The sequence below is a fragment of the Euprymna scolopes genome, chromosome 39 (genome assembly GCF_053919585.1).
Source record: "Euprymna scolopes isolate OS-2025 chromosome 39, ASM5391958v1, whole genome shotgun sequence".
Classification (NCBI taxonomy): Eukaryota; Metazoa; Mollusca; class Cephalopoda; order Sepiida; family Sepiolidae; genus Euprymna; species Euprymna scolopes.
The window spans coordinates 3,424,150-3,441,818 of NC_136520.1; the positions used below are offsets into that span (position 1 = coordinate 3,424,150).

Consider the following 17,669-nt stretch of genomic DNA (forward strand, 5'->3'; position numbering starts at 1 on the left):
CTGACCAAAGCATGCTCATGATTGTGTAGGAACATATTACTGCTTTGGTCAAAACAAAGAGTGTATATATATATATATATATATAACTGAACCGTCCAGATTTCCTTGCTTGGATGTTGTAATAAATAATTTTTTCAGTATCTATGAGTATAATATATCATTTGTCTTTGAAAAACTTTGTAAAAATAAATCGCTGTTTGACGAATTTCCCCGCTTTTCTAACGACCACCTTGTATATTGGGTACAATATAATAATCAATAGAAAACTAACACTATAATAATATATAGATATGAAATCCATATAAATTAAAATACTATATTTAAGCATATTTTACAACTGGGCAAGGCCTGGCATCTCTGCTAGTCGTCATAAATTGTAGTCGTCATAAATTGTAGTCGTCATAAATTGTAGTCGTCATAAATTGTAGTCGTCATAAATTGTAGTCGTCATAAATTGTAGTCGTCATAAATTGTAGTCGTCATAAATTGTAGTCGTCATAAATTGTAGTCGTCATAAATTGTAGTCGTCATAAATTGTAGTCGTCATAAATTGTAGTCGTCATAAATTGTAGTCGTCATAAATTGTAGTCGTCATAAATTGTAGTCGTCATAAATTGTAGTCGTCATAAATTGTAGTCGTCATAAATTGTAGTCGTCATAAATTGTAGTCGTCATAAATTGTAGTCGTCATAAATTGTAGTCGTCATAAATTGTAGTCGTCATAAATTGTAGTCGTCATAAATTGTAGTCGTCATAAATTGTAGTCGTCATAAATTGTAGTCGTCATAAATTGTAGTCGTCATAAATTGTAGTCGTCATAAATTGTAGTCGTCATAAATTGTAGTCGTCATAAATTGTAGTCGTCATAAATTGTAGTCGTCATAAATTGTAGTCGTCATAAATTGTAGTCGTCATAAATTGTAGTCGTCATAAATTGTAGTCGTCATAAATTGTAGTCGTCATAAATTGTAGTCGTCATAAATTGTAGTCGTCATAAATTGTAGTCGTCATAAATTGTAGTCGCATTTTGATTTAAGATTAATGTTAAGCAGTTAAATACCTAAAAAGTTTTCCAATTATTGATTTTGAATAAAAAAAGTTAAAATGGCCTTAAAAATTTATATTATGATTTGTTACTGGGCTGAAAAAAGTGTGGTGAGGTGTGTGTGTTTGTAGGGTTTTTTTTTTAAATCAAAACGAAATGGAAAATATAGAATAAGCAAACGGAAAAGAAATTGCATAACTAACCGTTAAAATGTTTAAATGTAAAAACTTCTTTAAAAAAAATCGGAAAAAAAAAAATAATAAAAACAGCGAATGTGATGAAAAAATATTTTTTTAAAAACCCAAAAATGGCATTTCAATATTCAAACTTCAAAAAAAAAAAAAAAAAAAAAAAACTATATCTGATATCTCGGCTCGAACGTGCAATTTTAAGATAATGACGCTGCCACGATAACGACCATGTGAGCGAAGTAAGGTCGTTTTTTTTGTTTTTTTTATAATATTTAAACTAATTCAAGAAAGAACTTTTTTTGTGCATGCGTGTTTGGCTAAATTTTCATGAAGGAATGATTTTTTTGCAACCCCTCCCTGTAGAAAAGTGCCTGAAGTTGAGGGTGAAGGAATTAATGTTTTTAGCCAATTTTTTTATATTTGTTGCTCGAAGGGTCGAACATCAAAACGATATCGTTCTCATGAAAATCTGTTGTCTCTATCGAAATTTTTAGGCCAACATACAGACATACATTTAAACAGATTTTTATCCCCTTTATGTTATAGATGTATATATATATAAAAAAAGGTAGACCATGGATTTGAGACGATTTTTTGATTGCATAGGTTTTAACGAACCAAATTCCTTTTCTAATTTGATACATTTTCTAATTTGAGACAGCATCGGAAGATCTGGGAAAAAAGCGAAGCAAAAACAAAAAAAAGAACTTACTTCTGTCGGAGTATGATTATCATGATTTGTGATGATGAATTGGTAATGATGTTGCCGCCACGTAAAAATATCGCTCCAATGTGACATATTGTCAGAGATCATAGGTAATCGATTCCTAAAATAAACAAATGTTAAAATCATGTCAATACTTGAGATCGTTTAATGATCAACTTTTTTTTTTTTTTTTACATAGGCGTCACCACTTATCAAGGCCGATAGGCCACTCAAGGATAAGGGTTAAAGAGTGTAGAGTAGTCAAAAGGACAATATAGTAATCGATAGTAATGGAAGTTCGGTAAATTTGTTAACTTAAGTGGAACGGCTCATCAGAAACTTGTTCACGTTGGACTTGAAGACAACCATATTATAGACAGCTGGAATGCAGGAAAACGGAAGTGTTTAGGTTTAGGCACAGATAAAGAGTGGGGAAAATTATTGATAATGTTTTCAGCTAGTCTAGTGTTTCTTGTGAAAGTTTAGCGAGGGGGGACCATAGATTGAAGCTCAGTCGAGCACTTTCCATGAAAATAACGATAAAGCAGAGACAAACTCGCAACATCTCTTCTGTGAGATAGAGGTTGCAGGGAAGAGAAAAGAACATCTCCTACGAGGCTACGAAGTGTATTTTGAACTCTATCAAGGCAGTACAAGTCTTTTCTAGCAGCTACTGCCCATATGTGGTAACAGTATTCCATCCTTAGACGTACCTGGCTCTTATATAGATAGAGAATTGCATCAGCAGTGAGATATCTACTGGATCGATACAAGGATCCAACCATTTTTCCAGCAGCCTTTGCAACAGATTTGATGTACGTATTCCATTTAAGATCAGGAGTAAAGGTCAAGCCCAGAAGCCTGTCAAAACTTGAGGCCTCCCCAAGACGAGAGCCATTCATTTCAATTGATGCCAGATGTGGATCAGAACGTTGATGATGTAAAGATAGAAGCTTGGTTTTAGATGCATTAAAAGTAACCAGCCACTCCTTTCCCCATTGTACAACGTGATCAAGATCAGAGGAGAGAGAATCGGAGAGAACTTGGTCGTTTACTGTCTTAGATGTGCTCCCTTAAATGGTAGTGTTGTCAGCAAAAATGTCTACGAATAATGTAAGGATGTGATTTGGAAGATCATTAATGTAGATCAGGAAAAGAGTTGGGCCCATGATGGACCCCTGAGGGACTCCAGCGTTTATAATGTGAGCTTCTGATTTTTGCCCATCAACTACTACTCTTATGAACCTATCATAGAGAAATGATTTAATAACTGAGAAGACATTTCCAGCTATATCAAACTGATTAAACACAATTTTTTTTATCTATCCTACATATATTATCAAAAAAGGTTGAGCTTATTAAATTCTATGATATAAGATTTTGAAATACCGTATCTATAATAATCTGCAAACATATTTAGGTTTTCTTAATTTGTATATTCATTTCTTTTAACACATTCTAATAAATTAATATTCGATGCCTCTGTTCAGTCTCAAAAGACAAAGGATAACCCCTGTAAGGACAGCTGCACACGTAATTGTGAGGCATCAGTTGCGCAATCCCAACCACACCTCTCCTGAATTGTGAGGCATCAGTTGCGCAATCCCAACCACACCTCTCCTGAATTGTGAGGCATCAGTTGCGCAATCCCAACCACACCTCTCCTGAATTGTGAGGCATCAGTTGCGCAATCCCAACCACACCCCTCCTGAATTGTGAGGCATCAGTTGCGCAATCCCAACCACACCTCTCCTGAATTGTCACTGCTTGAGTCCAGTAGCAAGATGTTCTGGCTGACTGGAAACAATGCCGAGATAAGCGGAGAGCACATACAGCACCTGAAAATCCCAAATGTTCACCCATCTGGTAGTGGGCAGGCTCATCATTGCTTAACTTTGGTGATCTGACGGGAACCGGTTTGTAAAACGTGATTATGCTGTTAATATTAATAAATTAATATCCCGTCATAATTTTGTATTTTCATATTTTCTTATATACATCAAGACATTTAACTTATTTTTTATATAATTTTTATGATATATAAGATTTTGAAATACCGTATCTGTAGTAATCTGCAAACGCTGACAAGCGCATTTATGTTGGCTTAATTTGTACATTTATTTCTTTACCAGTTTTTAATATGTTCTGTTATGTACAGTCATAATTTTGCATTGGCACATTTTCTTTAACACACAATATTTAATACAACAGATAAACAGTGCAGAAACCGAGTTAGAAATCACCCATCATAGTACGGATGTTCATATAGTATGCAATATTTGTATATTAACTTTTGTGAATACGACACGATATATCAAGCAAACAATGCCGCAGCTTACACTAACCCCCGATGTTTTCCATCTATCCAAACTATATTGACATCAAAACAGGTTGTGCTTATTTTATTCAAGGATACAACATAAGATCTTGAAATACCGTATCTAGAGTAATCTGCAAATGCTGACAAACACATTTAGTATTTTTTTTTTTTCATTTGCGAACTGTTATCATCATAATTGTTGTTTCTCTGGCCTTTCTCAGATGGCTAATCGCGACGGGATACAGTTACGAGACTCAGCATTCCTATCCCATTGCCATCGCGGTTAACTATCTGATGAAGGCCAGAGAAATAGTCGAAACGTGGTGAAACAACAACTATGATTGATTGGTTGTTTTTATTTTACGGCATATCAACCCTTTTTAGGTTATTTAATGCCGAATCCAAAGATTTTGAAGAAAATTTTTTTAATAGAATATATTTGTTGTTTTCAAATCAGTTTCTATTAACCCATAGTTGGGACCCTAACAGGTACTACCACTCCGGGTCAGAGTAGACCTGGGAGCAATGGCGATTAAAGGGTGGCTTCACACTCCCCAAAGCCCGCAAGCTGGGGCCTCACCACTGGATATAGTTTAAGGTCATATTCAGGATCATCAACAACTATAAAGATGAGGATAACAGTCCACAAATAAATAAATACACAAATTACTCATCACAAAGGATTCTAATCAAAAAATTAATATATTAAGACATTTAGGTTTTTTTATTTGCATATTTATTTTATAAGCAGCTTTTAATGAACTAATATGATGGAATATACAGTTGTAATTCTGCATATTTCATTTTCTTATACAGTGTTTCAGAAAAAATATACTCATTGATTGAGATTGTCGGACTGACTTCCTCATCTTGGTTGTTATAGTCACAACGTTTCTGGCCGTTTTGCCCTCCGGCCTTCATCAGGTGTTTTGTATCAAACTGGGGAACCGTTTGTTAGGAGTCTCGACCCCAACCATTTATTATTATTATTACGGGGGTACCGTGTTCGGACTCCAGCTAGGCTCTGGGACATAGTTGCTGATTCTCTGTTTTAAATGTTACTTTTCACTGCCTTCGTTCAGGATTCAACTCAGCACCTTTGGGTAACTGTAAACTTTGATACAACGTCTAGGACCAGTCGACCATATGTCACTAGGACATTTTCTTATACAGCGTTTCAGAAAAAATATACTCACACTTCGAATGACAATAAAACCTTCATCTAGGAGCGTAGAGTTAAATAGTGTAGCTTCACTCACACAAAACGAATATAACTGAAGAACCCCCTCCCCCCTTGTGTGCCCTATATTAAATTATAAATGAAATCAAAAATAGAAGAGACCACACGATGGACACTGGGTGACGAATACCGTAATTGAGCAACAATTTTCGACAAGCGCAAGAAGTGAAATGCTGCGAACACAAACGCAAATTATTAAAAAAAAATTTGTAAACTAAATACAAACCTCCAAGTTTTAACAATGGCCTTGAGATCATGTAAGGACGAACTTCGGTTGATATTGGCAGGTTGAAGGCCTTGGTTTATCTGGGCAGCTTCTTGCAATTCCATGATCTGCTGTGCCGCCTGAAGTTTGGGTAGAAAAATGAAAATACAGTATCGTTGACAATATTAATTAGAGAAACACACACACACAAAAAAAAAAAAGAAGAGAGAATATAAAACTTTGTGTTTCTGTAAAAAAAAAAGTTTATTAATTTCTGTTTGCTAAAGAAATGCAAATGTTTAAAATTAAGGCTGAAATTGAATTGAATTTTAAAATTAAGATATTTTTGTAAAATTTTAATCTATATATCTAGAAAAGTGAAAATGTGTGTGTGTGTACATTTCCCTACCAAATATCTGTCCATTTTCAGTCTAGAGACTTGAGATTTGATATAAAGGGTATTGAGATTTGGGAAAATCTTAATCAGTTTTTGACCAGAAAGTTGGATGTGAAGGGGGTCAAAGTTCAACGATTTCACTTTTGAAAACTCTACCAAACTCCGACAATTTTGGGTCTAAACACTTGAAATTTAAAATGTAGGTTACTTGACATGAATCAAACTGTAATTTGATTTGAGCCCAAAAGAATAAATGTTAAGGGGTCAAAATTGGGGTCAAAGTTAAAAAAAAAAAAAAAATTGACCTCTACCAAATTACTCAACCAATTTTACATAAATGGTATTCAGAGATAGGGCAAGCTTTTTAATCTGTTTGGGTCGAAAATTTGAGCTGCCATGGGGTCAAAATTCAAAAGATTTTACCTTTGCAGTGTCTAGCAAACTACTCAGCCAATTTTGGGTCTAAACATTTAAAATTTATACATAACGGGTATTCAGACATGTGGCAAGCATTTTAATCAGTTTTGGGGTAGGAAATCTGGCTGCTAAAAGGTCAAAGTTGAAAGAGTTGAGCTTTGCAGATTCTACCAAATTTCTCTGCCAATTTTGGGTCTAAAGACTTGAAATTTTAGATGTAGGTAACTTGGACATGGGTAAAACTTTGTATTTTGACTTGAGACCAAAATAAATGTTAAGTAGCATTACAAGTTTATTTTTTTCTTTTTAGATAATTGTTATTTTATTAACTTGCATGAAAAGAGCTATGTAAAAGATGCTTAAAACCGTTTGAATTATGCAAATACCATCAGTAGTTCAAAAGTTATGAGAATTTTAAGTGCCAAAATTTAGGCTTTTCTGTGGACATTTTTCTTTAGAAAAAATGGGCTAAATTACGGACCTCAACATTTCACGAAATTCGGTAATTTTGCTGCCATTTATTTTTCAAGCTATTCTCATGAAAATTGGCATCCTTCTGTAAAATTGTGTGCTCTTTCTGATTATGCAGTCAAATCTGATGTATCTTTTTACCATAAGCCATGAATTGTAAATTCAGATGTACAAATTTCAATTTTTTTTAACTGGCGCATGGTATCATACAGTGGGTGTCTATTCATGAACAAAACAAAGTATTAGAGTGGTATTATAATATAGCTTTATTGAGAGTAGGTATTTACCTTCCTCCCCATCAAAGAAGAGCTTAATCTTGGGTGTAGCCATTGAATGCCTAAAGAGCATTCATGACCGGTATTTACTACTCCCCTCAAAGAAAAGAAAAAAAATTGAGTAGATATGAATTAATCTCAGAAATAAATCAAAGAAAATTTTTCATATAGATTTTGGATTTCTGTAAAAGATGGAAATTCCCATAGTCGACAAGAACTTATGCATTTTGGGACCAGTCCAATTTTCAATCTTGTAAATCCTTTCTATCTGGCCCCAAATATATCCCTATTCTGAGATGCAACCATAAATCGTACTCTACATGAATCCTTGATGTAGCTTTCACAGTACCAGGCTACCAGGAATCCTGATAAGCAACAACTATATATTCACCAGTTGATGGTAATTTTTGTCATTTCTATTCTGTTTTACTGAAAATTCAACTGTGTAAACAAAGAAATAAAACTGTAATTTTTTTTTTTTTTTACCTTGTTTCCACTTTAACATTTAAAATGATTACTTTTATAGGTTTTAGGCTATGCTGAAAACGAATATCGCATTTAAATTTTCTGCAAATAAGTAGTTTTCCGGATAGTAAGCAATGTCATTTCTTAGGTTATCGCTGGTGGCAATCTTGATACGTGCAAGCGTGCAAACATAACCCCGAGAAACTATGCACAAACACACGTACCAAGATGGCCACCAGCAATAACATAAGAAATGACATTGTTTAATATCCGGAAAGCTACGTATTTGTGGAAAATTTAAATGTGATATTCGTTTTCAGCATACCCAAAAACCTTAGGAGGTAGTCATTTTAAAGAAAAATGTTAAGGTGGAAACAAGGTAAAAATTTACAAAATGCATCACAATAAAATTCTTTATCGAACCAACTAATTATTATTTGGATATCCTCAGTTAAAAAATAAAAAATAAATAAAAAACTGGTTTGTTTTACAGATTTGAAAAAATGGTCTTGACAATGAGTTAAAAATAAATCCAAGTTTCACGATACATTTTATTTAATTGTTAGGTGAAAGTACAGAATAGTTAACAAAACACCCTTTCTTCCCCATGTTAAGAATGGGTTTCTAAATATTATTTAAGCATGGTAGCATAAGTGCACAAGTACCTTTTATTTGTTTTTTTTTGTTTTGTAAATACAATGATAACAGAAATATGTACTGATTACATTTTTTTGTTTTTTAACGCTTTTAGTACACGCGTACTAAAAGCGTTAAAAACAGCAAAATAATATTATTTGAAAAACTTAATTCTTTTCATATTGACAAACTCAGAATAAAAAATGAAACTTTTCTGCTTTCGTTTTGAAAGCAGAAAAAAGGTTTTCTATTTTTAAGAGAACACAATTGCCCGGTCATAAAATATGAATAAATACAGGGTGTCCACAAAGTCTGGCTACATTATGTAGTCAGACTTTGTGGACACCCTGTAGATTATGTAGCCAAACTTTGTGGACACCCTGCAGATTATGTAGCCAGACTTTGTGGACACCCTGTATTATATTTTAATTATTACAGAATTCTCATTTATTATCAACAGAAATACCATTGGTATTAAACGTAACGTTAAATTCCTTTTATAAATTATGTAAAAAAAAAAAAAAAAAAAAAAAAAAATGAAACTGAGGTGTGCGCGCAAGTATGTTTTTTCTTAACAGTCCATTTCTCGTAAATAAAAAAAAATACACGCGCTGAGATCGAAACCAAACTCTAAAAACAGTGAATCAAGTATGATAACCATTAAGCCAGCTTGACACGTTCCTTAAAAGGAGGTTTAAAAACTACTTGTTCTTAACATGAGTAATTTTTCATGTGAACAATTTACGCATGCGCATTTGTGAAATGGTTCACAAACGGATAAAAATCCAATGACCCCCCCACACACACATATACCAATTTTTCAATTGCTACCCCTTGGCAGCCTCTTTTTTTTCTGGATGAAAATTGATTAAAAAGTTTCCCACATTTCTGAATGCTATATACAAACTTTCAAGTCTGTGGATCAAAAATTTGTTGAGTATATAGGTTAAGAGTTCACACACCCATTCTCACTTTTATAAATATATAGATTAAACAAATCATACGTATGATCGATATGCCAAACCAAGTTGTTTTACAAATAAACCAGAAATCAATGTTGTCGTTGGAACCTAATTTCCAATCATTTCATCACATCTGGATGCAAACCAATTCTTTGGATCGACCATCCATCCATCTTTCAGTTTTATTGTTTAAGATGCTGCAAGTGTCCCAGACTCTGGGATAGATAATCATTGACTGGTGTTGCCTAAGTAAAACTTGCAATTTACTCCAAAAACAATTTTCCTTAATAATCCTGAACTGTCATCTAAGCTTCAGCCTCTGTCCCATCGACGAAATGTTGCATCTCTGCTTGTTCTACAAGTATTTTAACGGTGAATGCTCTGACGAACTGCAAGCACTTGTGCCCCCCTCGATGTAAATACCCCCGAAAAACCTGACAAGCAGCTAAATCCCACCCCTTCACAGTAGAGATCCCTAGATGTAAGAGAGCCTTCTATTCCAGTAGTTTCTTCCCCAGGACAGCTAGACTTTGGAATTCCCTGCGGGTCCCTGCTTTCCCAACTGTACTGACATGCAGAAGTTCAAGTGTAATGTGAACAGACATCTTGCTGCCCAACTCCCTACACAGTACTCCTGATACCTATGTCCTGTATAGTAGCCCCATACAACAAAGTAGCAATGTGCCTTGTTTGGGGTAATAAAAAAAAAAAAAAAAAAAAAAAAAAAAATTAATTTTCTACTTCATTTTTTTTTTTTTTTTAATTTTTGGATATGTTACTAATTTCGACATGACACATAAGTGGTTGTTTTAGTTGAAATAAAGTTTTTATTTTGTTCTGAGATGCACCAAAAAAGTTTGGAAACTACAAAGACGTAGAACTTACTTGTAAATATGGAATGTGAACATTTGAAACAATCCTAGGAAGACGCCGCCATTCTTTAATCGCCAAATTACTTGCGACTTCAACCATTTTCTCAATCTGTAAAAAAAAAAAAAAAAATACAAGTAAAATATTATATATATATACATACATACATACATACATACAGTTACGATACGACCTGACGGGTCCCAAATTGAAATTTATTTCCACGATTACATATCTTGTTAAGTAAAAAAAATGTAATATGACAGTCATGGTATGTTATGGCCCAAATGGCAAGGTACTATAAGTTTCTTTGAACAGTACTTTTGTGAAATAACCTGGAACACAATCTGACAAGACAAAAAACAAAAAAATGACCGGACATTATATATGTATATATATAATGATGATTGCAACATCTTGTCAGACGAGTGCCACTCCCTCAGACATTTAAAATCCATGAGCCAAAATGTCTGAGGGAGTATCTATACAAATATGATGTTACAGAGTCTTAGCTTTGTACGACAGCTAAGTCTCTCTCTCGGTTCAAAATGTTGAGAACAAGCAAGAGCAAGATAGCCAGCAACAAATTAAACTGCAGACCAGCTTAATGCGGGTACTGGTCTCCCGCTTTATGGTTTTTTTTAAATCAGAGATTTGCTTCATCTAGAAAGGTTGCCTTCACCACAGCTTACGGGAACCCTCTCTACCCCAATACACATATACACGCACACAAATATACACGGTGCTAGTTGGCCGTTGACCCAGAAAAAGAGTTCATTCGCCCTTTGAAGGATTATATATATATATATATATATATTAATTTTATTTATACAAACATTTATGGCTACATATGTGCATACATGTTTCTGTAATCACCCACGTCGGGGGATTACGTATTCAGGCCAAGAACCACCTTCAAAAGACTTGGCCTGAAGACGTAATACCCCGACGTGGGTGATTACAGAAACATGTATGCACATATGTAGCCATAAATGTTTGTATAAATAAAATTAATATACCTGCTCTGTTCACTCATTGAGCACTATTTTGGTAGACACGTGTTGTTTCATTGGATTTACTTCTAGGAAACTAAACTCTACTGGCTATATATATATATATATATATATATATATATATATATATATATATATAAGCAAACAGTTAATGAAACATGTTAAAAAACACTTTGAAATGAGTTAAAAACATATTTAATCTGAAAAGGAAACACTAGATAAATGGATAGTCCTTAATCCACGGAGTTTCGAAGAAATATTCTCCTTCTCATCAGAGGGTAGGAATTAGCAAAATGCAGGATCGGATTTTGCATGCAGAAGTATTTGATGAAACAACAAATAAGTCAAAGATCTTACTTGAAAACAAAATAAGTTAAGCAGAGGGAATATGGTAAAGAAAAAGATGATTACACATTAATGGATAGTCTAATGGAAGATAAAAAATCCAGTGACGGTAAAATCCAAATGTAAAACTTCAAGAAAGTTAAAAGAATTTCAATTTGTACAAGTAAAATCCAAAGAAATATATCTGGCTGAGATAATTTTATAAATATTAATTCTTTAATATTTATAATTTACTTTAATTTTGCCATCTTGGATCATTTTGGTAAATTCAATTGTAATTTTCATTATATATATATATATATATATATATATATATATATATATATATATATATATATATATTATATTTGGGTAGTTAGCTTTTTTTTTATTTTTTTTTTTTAACCTCCTCTCCGCTCTTACTCCATACCACTACCAAATATTCTAAAAAAAATAATAATTTTCAGACTTATGACCCTTGAAAATGTTAGTCTGAACGAAAAGCGCTTCGGGTGTATTTTAACGATCTTGTTTTTAATCGACTTATTTATTTTATTGAATTGTACATTTGTTACATGTAACTTGCCCCATTTTTTTTTTTTTTCCTTTTCCTCACCCCGTTTTCCATCTTATTTTAGTTGATTGAATTTACACGATGGTTCACTTCTTTATAATTATTCTAAAATTTTGCCAATCGAATAAAGTTTATATATATATATATATATATATATATACATTTTATTGTGCAATAAAATTTAATAAACACAAAATAAAACAATGCAATGTCCCAAAACAAAGCATAGTTAAGGAAGGAAGTTAACTAATGTTTCCTTTTTATTTCTCTTTTAAACAAAACATATAATGCAATGCCTTAACGGGTCAAAACAAAACATATAATGCAATGCCTTAACGGGTCAAAACAAAACATATAATGCAATGCCTTAACGGGTCAAAACAAAACATATAATGCAATGCCTTAACGGGTCAAAACAAAACATATAATGCAATGCCTTAACGGGTCAAAACAAAACATATAATGCAATGCCTTAACGGGTCAAAACAAAACATATAATGCAATGCCTTAACGGGTCAAAACAAAACATATAATGCAATGCCTTAACGGGTCAAAACAAAACATATAATGCAATGCCTTAACGGGTCAAAACAAAATGGGGGGGGGGGGCAATGGAAAAAAGTTCATAAGTTAACCGATGTCTTCTTTTTCTCTTTTTTTTTTCTTTATATCATATGAAATATTTAGTCAAACGAAAACAAATGTCTGAAGATTTGAGTTTGGCTATTCATGGGAGTGGACGGGATAAAAAGGGGGGGGGGATTAATAAATAATCACAGAATACTTAGTAAAAGGTATAATTTGAGCGCGATGATTGTAATCCCTGGCATGACTTGAGATGTTTTTTTTTTGTTTTTTTTTTTTTTTTTTTACAAAGGCATCACCACATTATCAAGGCCCAGAGGCCACTCAAGGATAAGGGTTTGAAGTTAAGTCAAAATAAAATATTCACGAGAAGTCATCGTCCAATTTCAAGCTTCCCAGAATTTTAACAGTCTTTTTGATATTCGTGATAACATGTCCGCTCCCTGATTTGCGGTAAGCATAATTCTTTGAGGAGTCTATCCTTTTTTGCTGCATTGATAAATACATATAGGCATGTCGACTCTTCATCCCGTGCAGTTATCTTCAAATTGAGTAAATTAGGGCGCATGGTGATATTTAAATTCTCTACCACGGATTCCGTCTTTCCACGTCTGCTCATTTCAACGGTTGAGTCCAGAATAATTGCATTTTTCCTTATGCAGTTTGATTTTCTGCACCGCCTCCTCTCTTCATAAAATAGGAAGAACAAATATGGAGAGGGTAAGGAAATGAAGAAATGTAGGGGAGAGGGGGGGGGGGCGTTTGTCTTGGCCATTTCCGTTAGTAACGCGCGCGTGTCGTGAATGATTTGCTTTTCTTTTTCACCGATCAAATAAAAATCAAATCTTTGTCATCACACATATTGACTGACTCTGTATCACCACTTAATCGTGTTCACGTGTAACTATATATACAGGGTGTCCCAGAAGTCGCGCACCATATATTTATATTTTTTTGTTTCAGATTTTATTCCTCATTAGAGTAAAAGACAGTTTTATAAAGAGAATCGATGCATGTATTCAGGCTGAAGGTGAACAATTTGAGCATCTATTGTGATTTTGATTAATAAAATTGATATTCAATTGATATTCATATTGGTTTTTATATAAATCTACATGGTGCGCGACTTCTGGGACACCCTGTATATATATATATATATATATATATATATACTAGCAGGGCGTTGCCCGGTTATAAAATAAGCACAAATATTGGTACTTGTACAGTTTAATCAAGACATTAAAAAATGAAAATATTGAAAAAAAAAAAATTTCACTAAATTTGATCAAGTATTTTTTTTTTTTACAGCGGAAAAACACGTTTTTATGATAGTGCACTGAAAGTAACCATGTTTGTATTCTTAGAACTCGCCAGGGGGAGATAACTCAGCATAAAGCACTGACACGCCCCCTCCCCATCTTTAATAATAGCTTTTCTTCTTAATCGAAACATGGCTACCCTTTGATCGGTATCATAAAATTGTTTTTTTTTTTTTTTTTTGCTGTGGAAAAAAAAAAAAAAACTACTTGATAAAACTAAGTGAAAGTTTTTTGTTTTTTTTTCTGGGGAACTTCAGTCCAAAACGGATACGTACAATATAACTTTTTTTCAATATTTTCATTTTTAATGCCTTGATTAAATTGTACAAGTACAAAAATATATTTTAATTTATACAGAAAACCGAGACATGTGCAAGCAAGCATTAGTTTTTTTTTCTACGTAAAAAAAAAAAAATAAATATACCCGAGCCAAGATCAAAATCAAAACCTAAAGACAGGGAGTACGATAATCATTAAGCCAACTTGACATGATCTTTAAAAAGTGTTTTCAAACCTACTTATTGACATAAAGAATCTCTTGTATCCACGGTCGTGCATGTGCATTCGTGAAACAGTTGACAAACAGAAAAATCCGATCACCCTTCCATAGTTATTGTCATCTCACCAGTTTTGGCCAACTGGCCAGCTTTGGGTAGGATTGAAACCGCTATTTCAAAACACAAAGGATTCAACTTACAGTACTCATCATGTTAATATGATGGTCATCAGGATGGCAAATGGTAATGTAGCCTTTGTAGAGGTTCATTTTCCATGACAGCTCCTTAGGACAGTTGACTTCCACCTGCACGACAGAAGAAAAAAACGTCAAGGGTGAGTTCCATATAGAAGAAAAATGGCAAGAAAAAAAGGAAAAAGGAAAAAAGGAAAACAACATACTGAGGATGGAGTATACCTCTGAAATATATTTGTGATAAATTTCAAACAAGTAACATATTTGTTTATTTTCCTAATATTACGTTGTGATTTGGTTTCAAGCGCACTTGATGTGTATTTTATTTTATTCAGAAGAAAAATTATTTAAACACAATCAGCTAATAATGAAAAGATGGTTATAAAAAATTTTTTTTTTTTTTTGACATTAGTTTGGAGTTAAATTCATTTTTTTTTTTTTGGAAACATTAGTTTGGAGTTACATATATATATTTTTTTTTTCGACACAGTTTGGAGTTAAATTTTTTTTTTTTACACATTCGTATGGAGTTAAATATATATATATATATATATATATATATATATATATATATTTTTTTTTTTCAACACAGTTTGGGGTTAAATTTTTTTTTTTGACACATTCGTATGGAGTTAAATATATATATATATTTAAACATTAGTATGGAGTTAAATATTTCTTTTTTTTTTTACACATTAGTCTGGGAGTTAAATATTTTTTTTGAACATTATTTTCGAGTTAATTTTTTTTTTTTGGAAACATTAGTTTGGAGTTAAATATATATATTTTTTTTTGAAGCAGTTTGGAGTTAAATATTTTTTTTTTTAAACATTAGTTTAAAGTTAAATATTTTTCTTTTAATTCAAAAGGTTAATTTCACTGAAGACTTAACGACAGCCAGAAAACATTGAAAAAAAAAATTTGTGATTTAGCTGGACATGCAGACACACAAATGCCTTTTCTACAATCAATTCACAGGGTGACATTTTTCGGTCATTATTATTTGCAGCATACCCTACTTGATATATATATATATCCAACGCAAAAAATAAACAATTTAAAAACAAGCCGCGCATGCTTGGTCACCCTCTGGTGCTGCATGCAAGATAACACCACAAAAAAAAGTGAAGAAACGATAAATGTGAGAAGTGTGAAGGACCAACGTTGCCTTCACATTTTCGTCAAATTTCTGAAAAATCTAATGGATGGAGCAAAAGTTTTTTTTTGTTTTTTTTGTTGCAATTTTGGGGCATTTGTGACCCCTTTTGTGCACTTGGAATGCCGAATCTCAGTAAAAATGGACAAACGGTGCAGTTTCACACCTTAAGGCATGTATATTTGAATTCAGCACCATGGAAAACTACTATATAGACATACCCATCAAGTTTTGGAGTAATATGAAAAAAACGCTCCAAAAAGGCATTTTTTAGTCCTAGAAGTCCCAGAGGAACGCAAATTAGAATTTTGCCAGGGTCACCCATAATGAATTTATATTAAGAACAATAGCCTCCACATTTTGGCCAAGTTTCAGGAAAAATCTAATGGATTGATATATTTTGGAAAAGAAACTCACCCTTGTCAAGATTTTATTTTTTTATTTTTACACTTCATAATGGTATTTTTAAGCTGGATACATCTGTTTAGTTGTTGTCCAACAATGTTTTTGTTTTTTTTTTCAAACAGGAACCAACCAAATATATATATTAGTGTTGGGACAATTAATGGGAATTGGAAAAATTGGAATTTTGAGGATATCGGAATAGGAAAAAATTGTGCAGATTTTCCGATGCTGGAAACTTTTTTTTTTTTTTTTTTTTGGATTTGATTTTGTTTAAAAAATAACCTTTCACCGCTGGTAATAATAAACATTTATTGATTTTAAACTACTAGTAAAACTAAGATCTATAGACCAGCCCCCAAAAATGTTTTTTTTTTTAATGTTTTAGAAAATTTAACGTGTTTTTAAGTGGAAAAAAATAATACACAGAGATTTATAAAGAATTGGAATTGGTAATTTAATATGAAATCAGGGAAAATATAGGAATCATCCCAGTATCAATATGTATATATATATGTATATATAATATTATAATATAGTAATAGAATATATTATAATACTATATATATATGCTATCTGGACGCCTGTCATTGCCCAGTCATACAATACACCTAATCAAGATATTTTAATTTATGCAGATTGCGTATGTATTATTATAGAATCAATCCTCTATTGAATATTATATACTAGCAATAAATATTAAAAAAAAAATAAATAACGATAATGTCGTTCATCATATTATATGTTATGAGGAATAATTTGCCCAGTGGATTAATTTGCAAAATAAATAAATAAATAAATAAATAAATAAATAAAAGAAAAATTAAAAAAAAAAAATTTTTTTTAAATATTAAAAAAAAAATAAATAACGATAATGTCGTTCATCATATTATATGTTATGAGGAATAATTTGCCCAGTGGATTAATTTGCAAAATAAATAAATAAATAAATAAATAAATAAAAGAAAAATTAAAAAAAAAAAATTTTTTTTAAATATTAAAAAAAAAATAAATAACGATAATGTCGTTCATCATATTATATGTTATGAGGAATAATTTGCCCAGTGGATTAATTTGCAAAATAAATAAATAAATAAATAAATAAATAAATAAATAAAAGAAAAATTTAAAAAAAAAAATTTTTTTTAAATATTAAAAAAAAAATAAATAACGATAATGTCGTTCATCATATTATATGTTATGAGGAATAATTTGCCCAGTGGATTAATTTGCAAAATAAATAAATAAATAAATAAATAAATAAAAGAAAAATTAAAAAAAAAAATTTTTTTTTAAATATTAAAAAAAAAATAAATAACGATAATGTCGTTCATCATATTATATGTTATGAGGAATAATTTGCCCAGTGGATTAATTTGCAAAATAAATAAATAAATAAATAAAT

At 31.9% G+C, this 17,669-nt stretch overlaps 1 protein-coding gene across 1 annotated transcript in view; it reads right to left on the bottom strand.

Moving 5' to 3' along the window:
* Window positions 1–17,669, bottom strand: part of LOC145263613 (transformation/transcription domain-associated protein-like) — a 334,985-nt gene that overhangs the window by 66,912 nt on the left and 250,404 nt on the right. The window contains exons 69-72 of the mRNA XM_080120456.1: window positions 14,713–14,817; window positions 10,216–10,311; window positions 5,729–5,847; window positions 1,949–2,063 (exon numbers count right to left, since the gene is read on the bottom strand). Coding sequence (XP_079976582.1) covers window positions 1,949–2,063; window positions 5,729–5,847; window positions 10,216–10,311; window positions 14,713–14,817 — 435 coding nt within the window. The remainder of the gene's footprint in view (window positions 1–1,948; window positions 2,064–5,728; window positions 5,848–10,215; window positions 10,312–14,712; window positions 14,818–17,669) is intronic.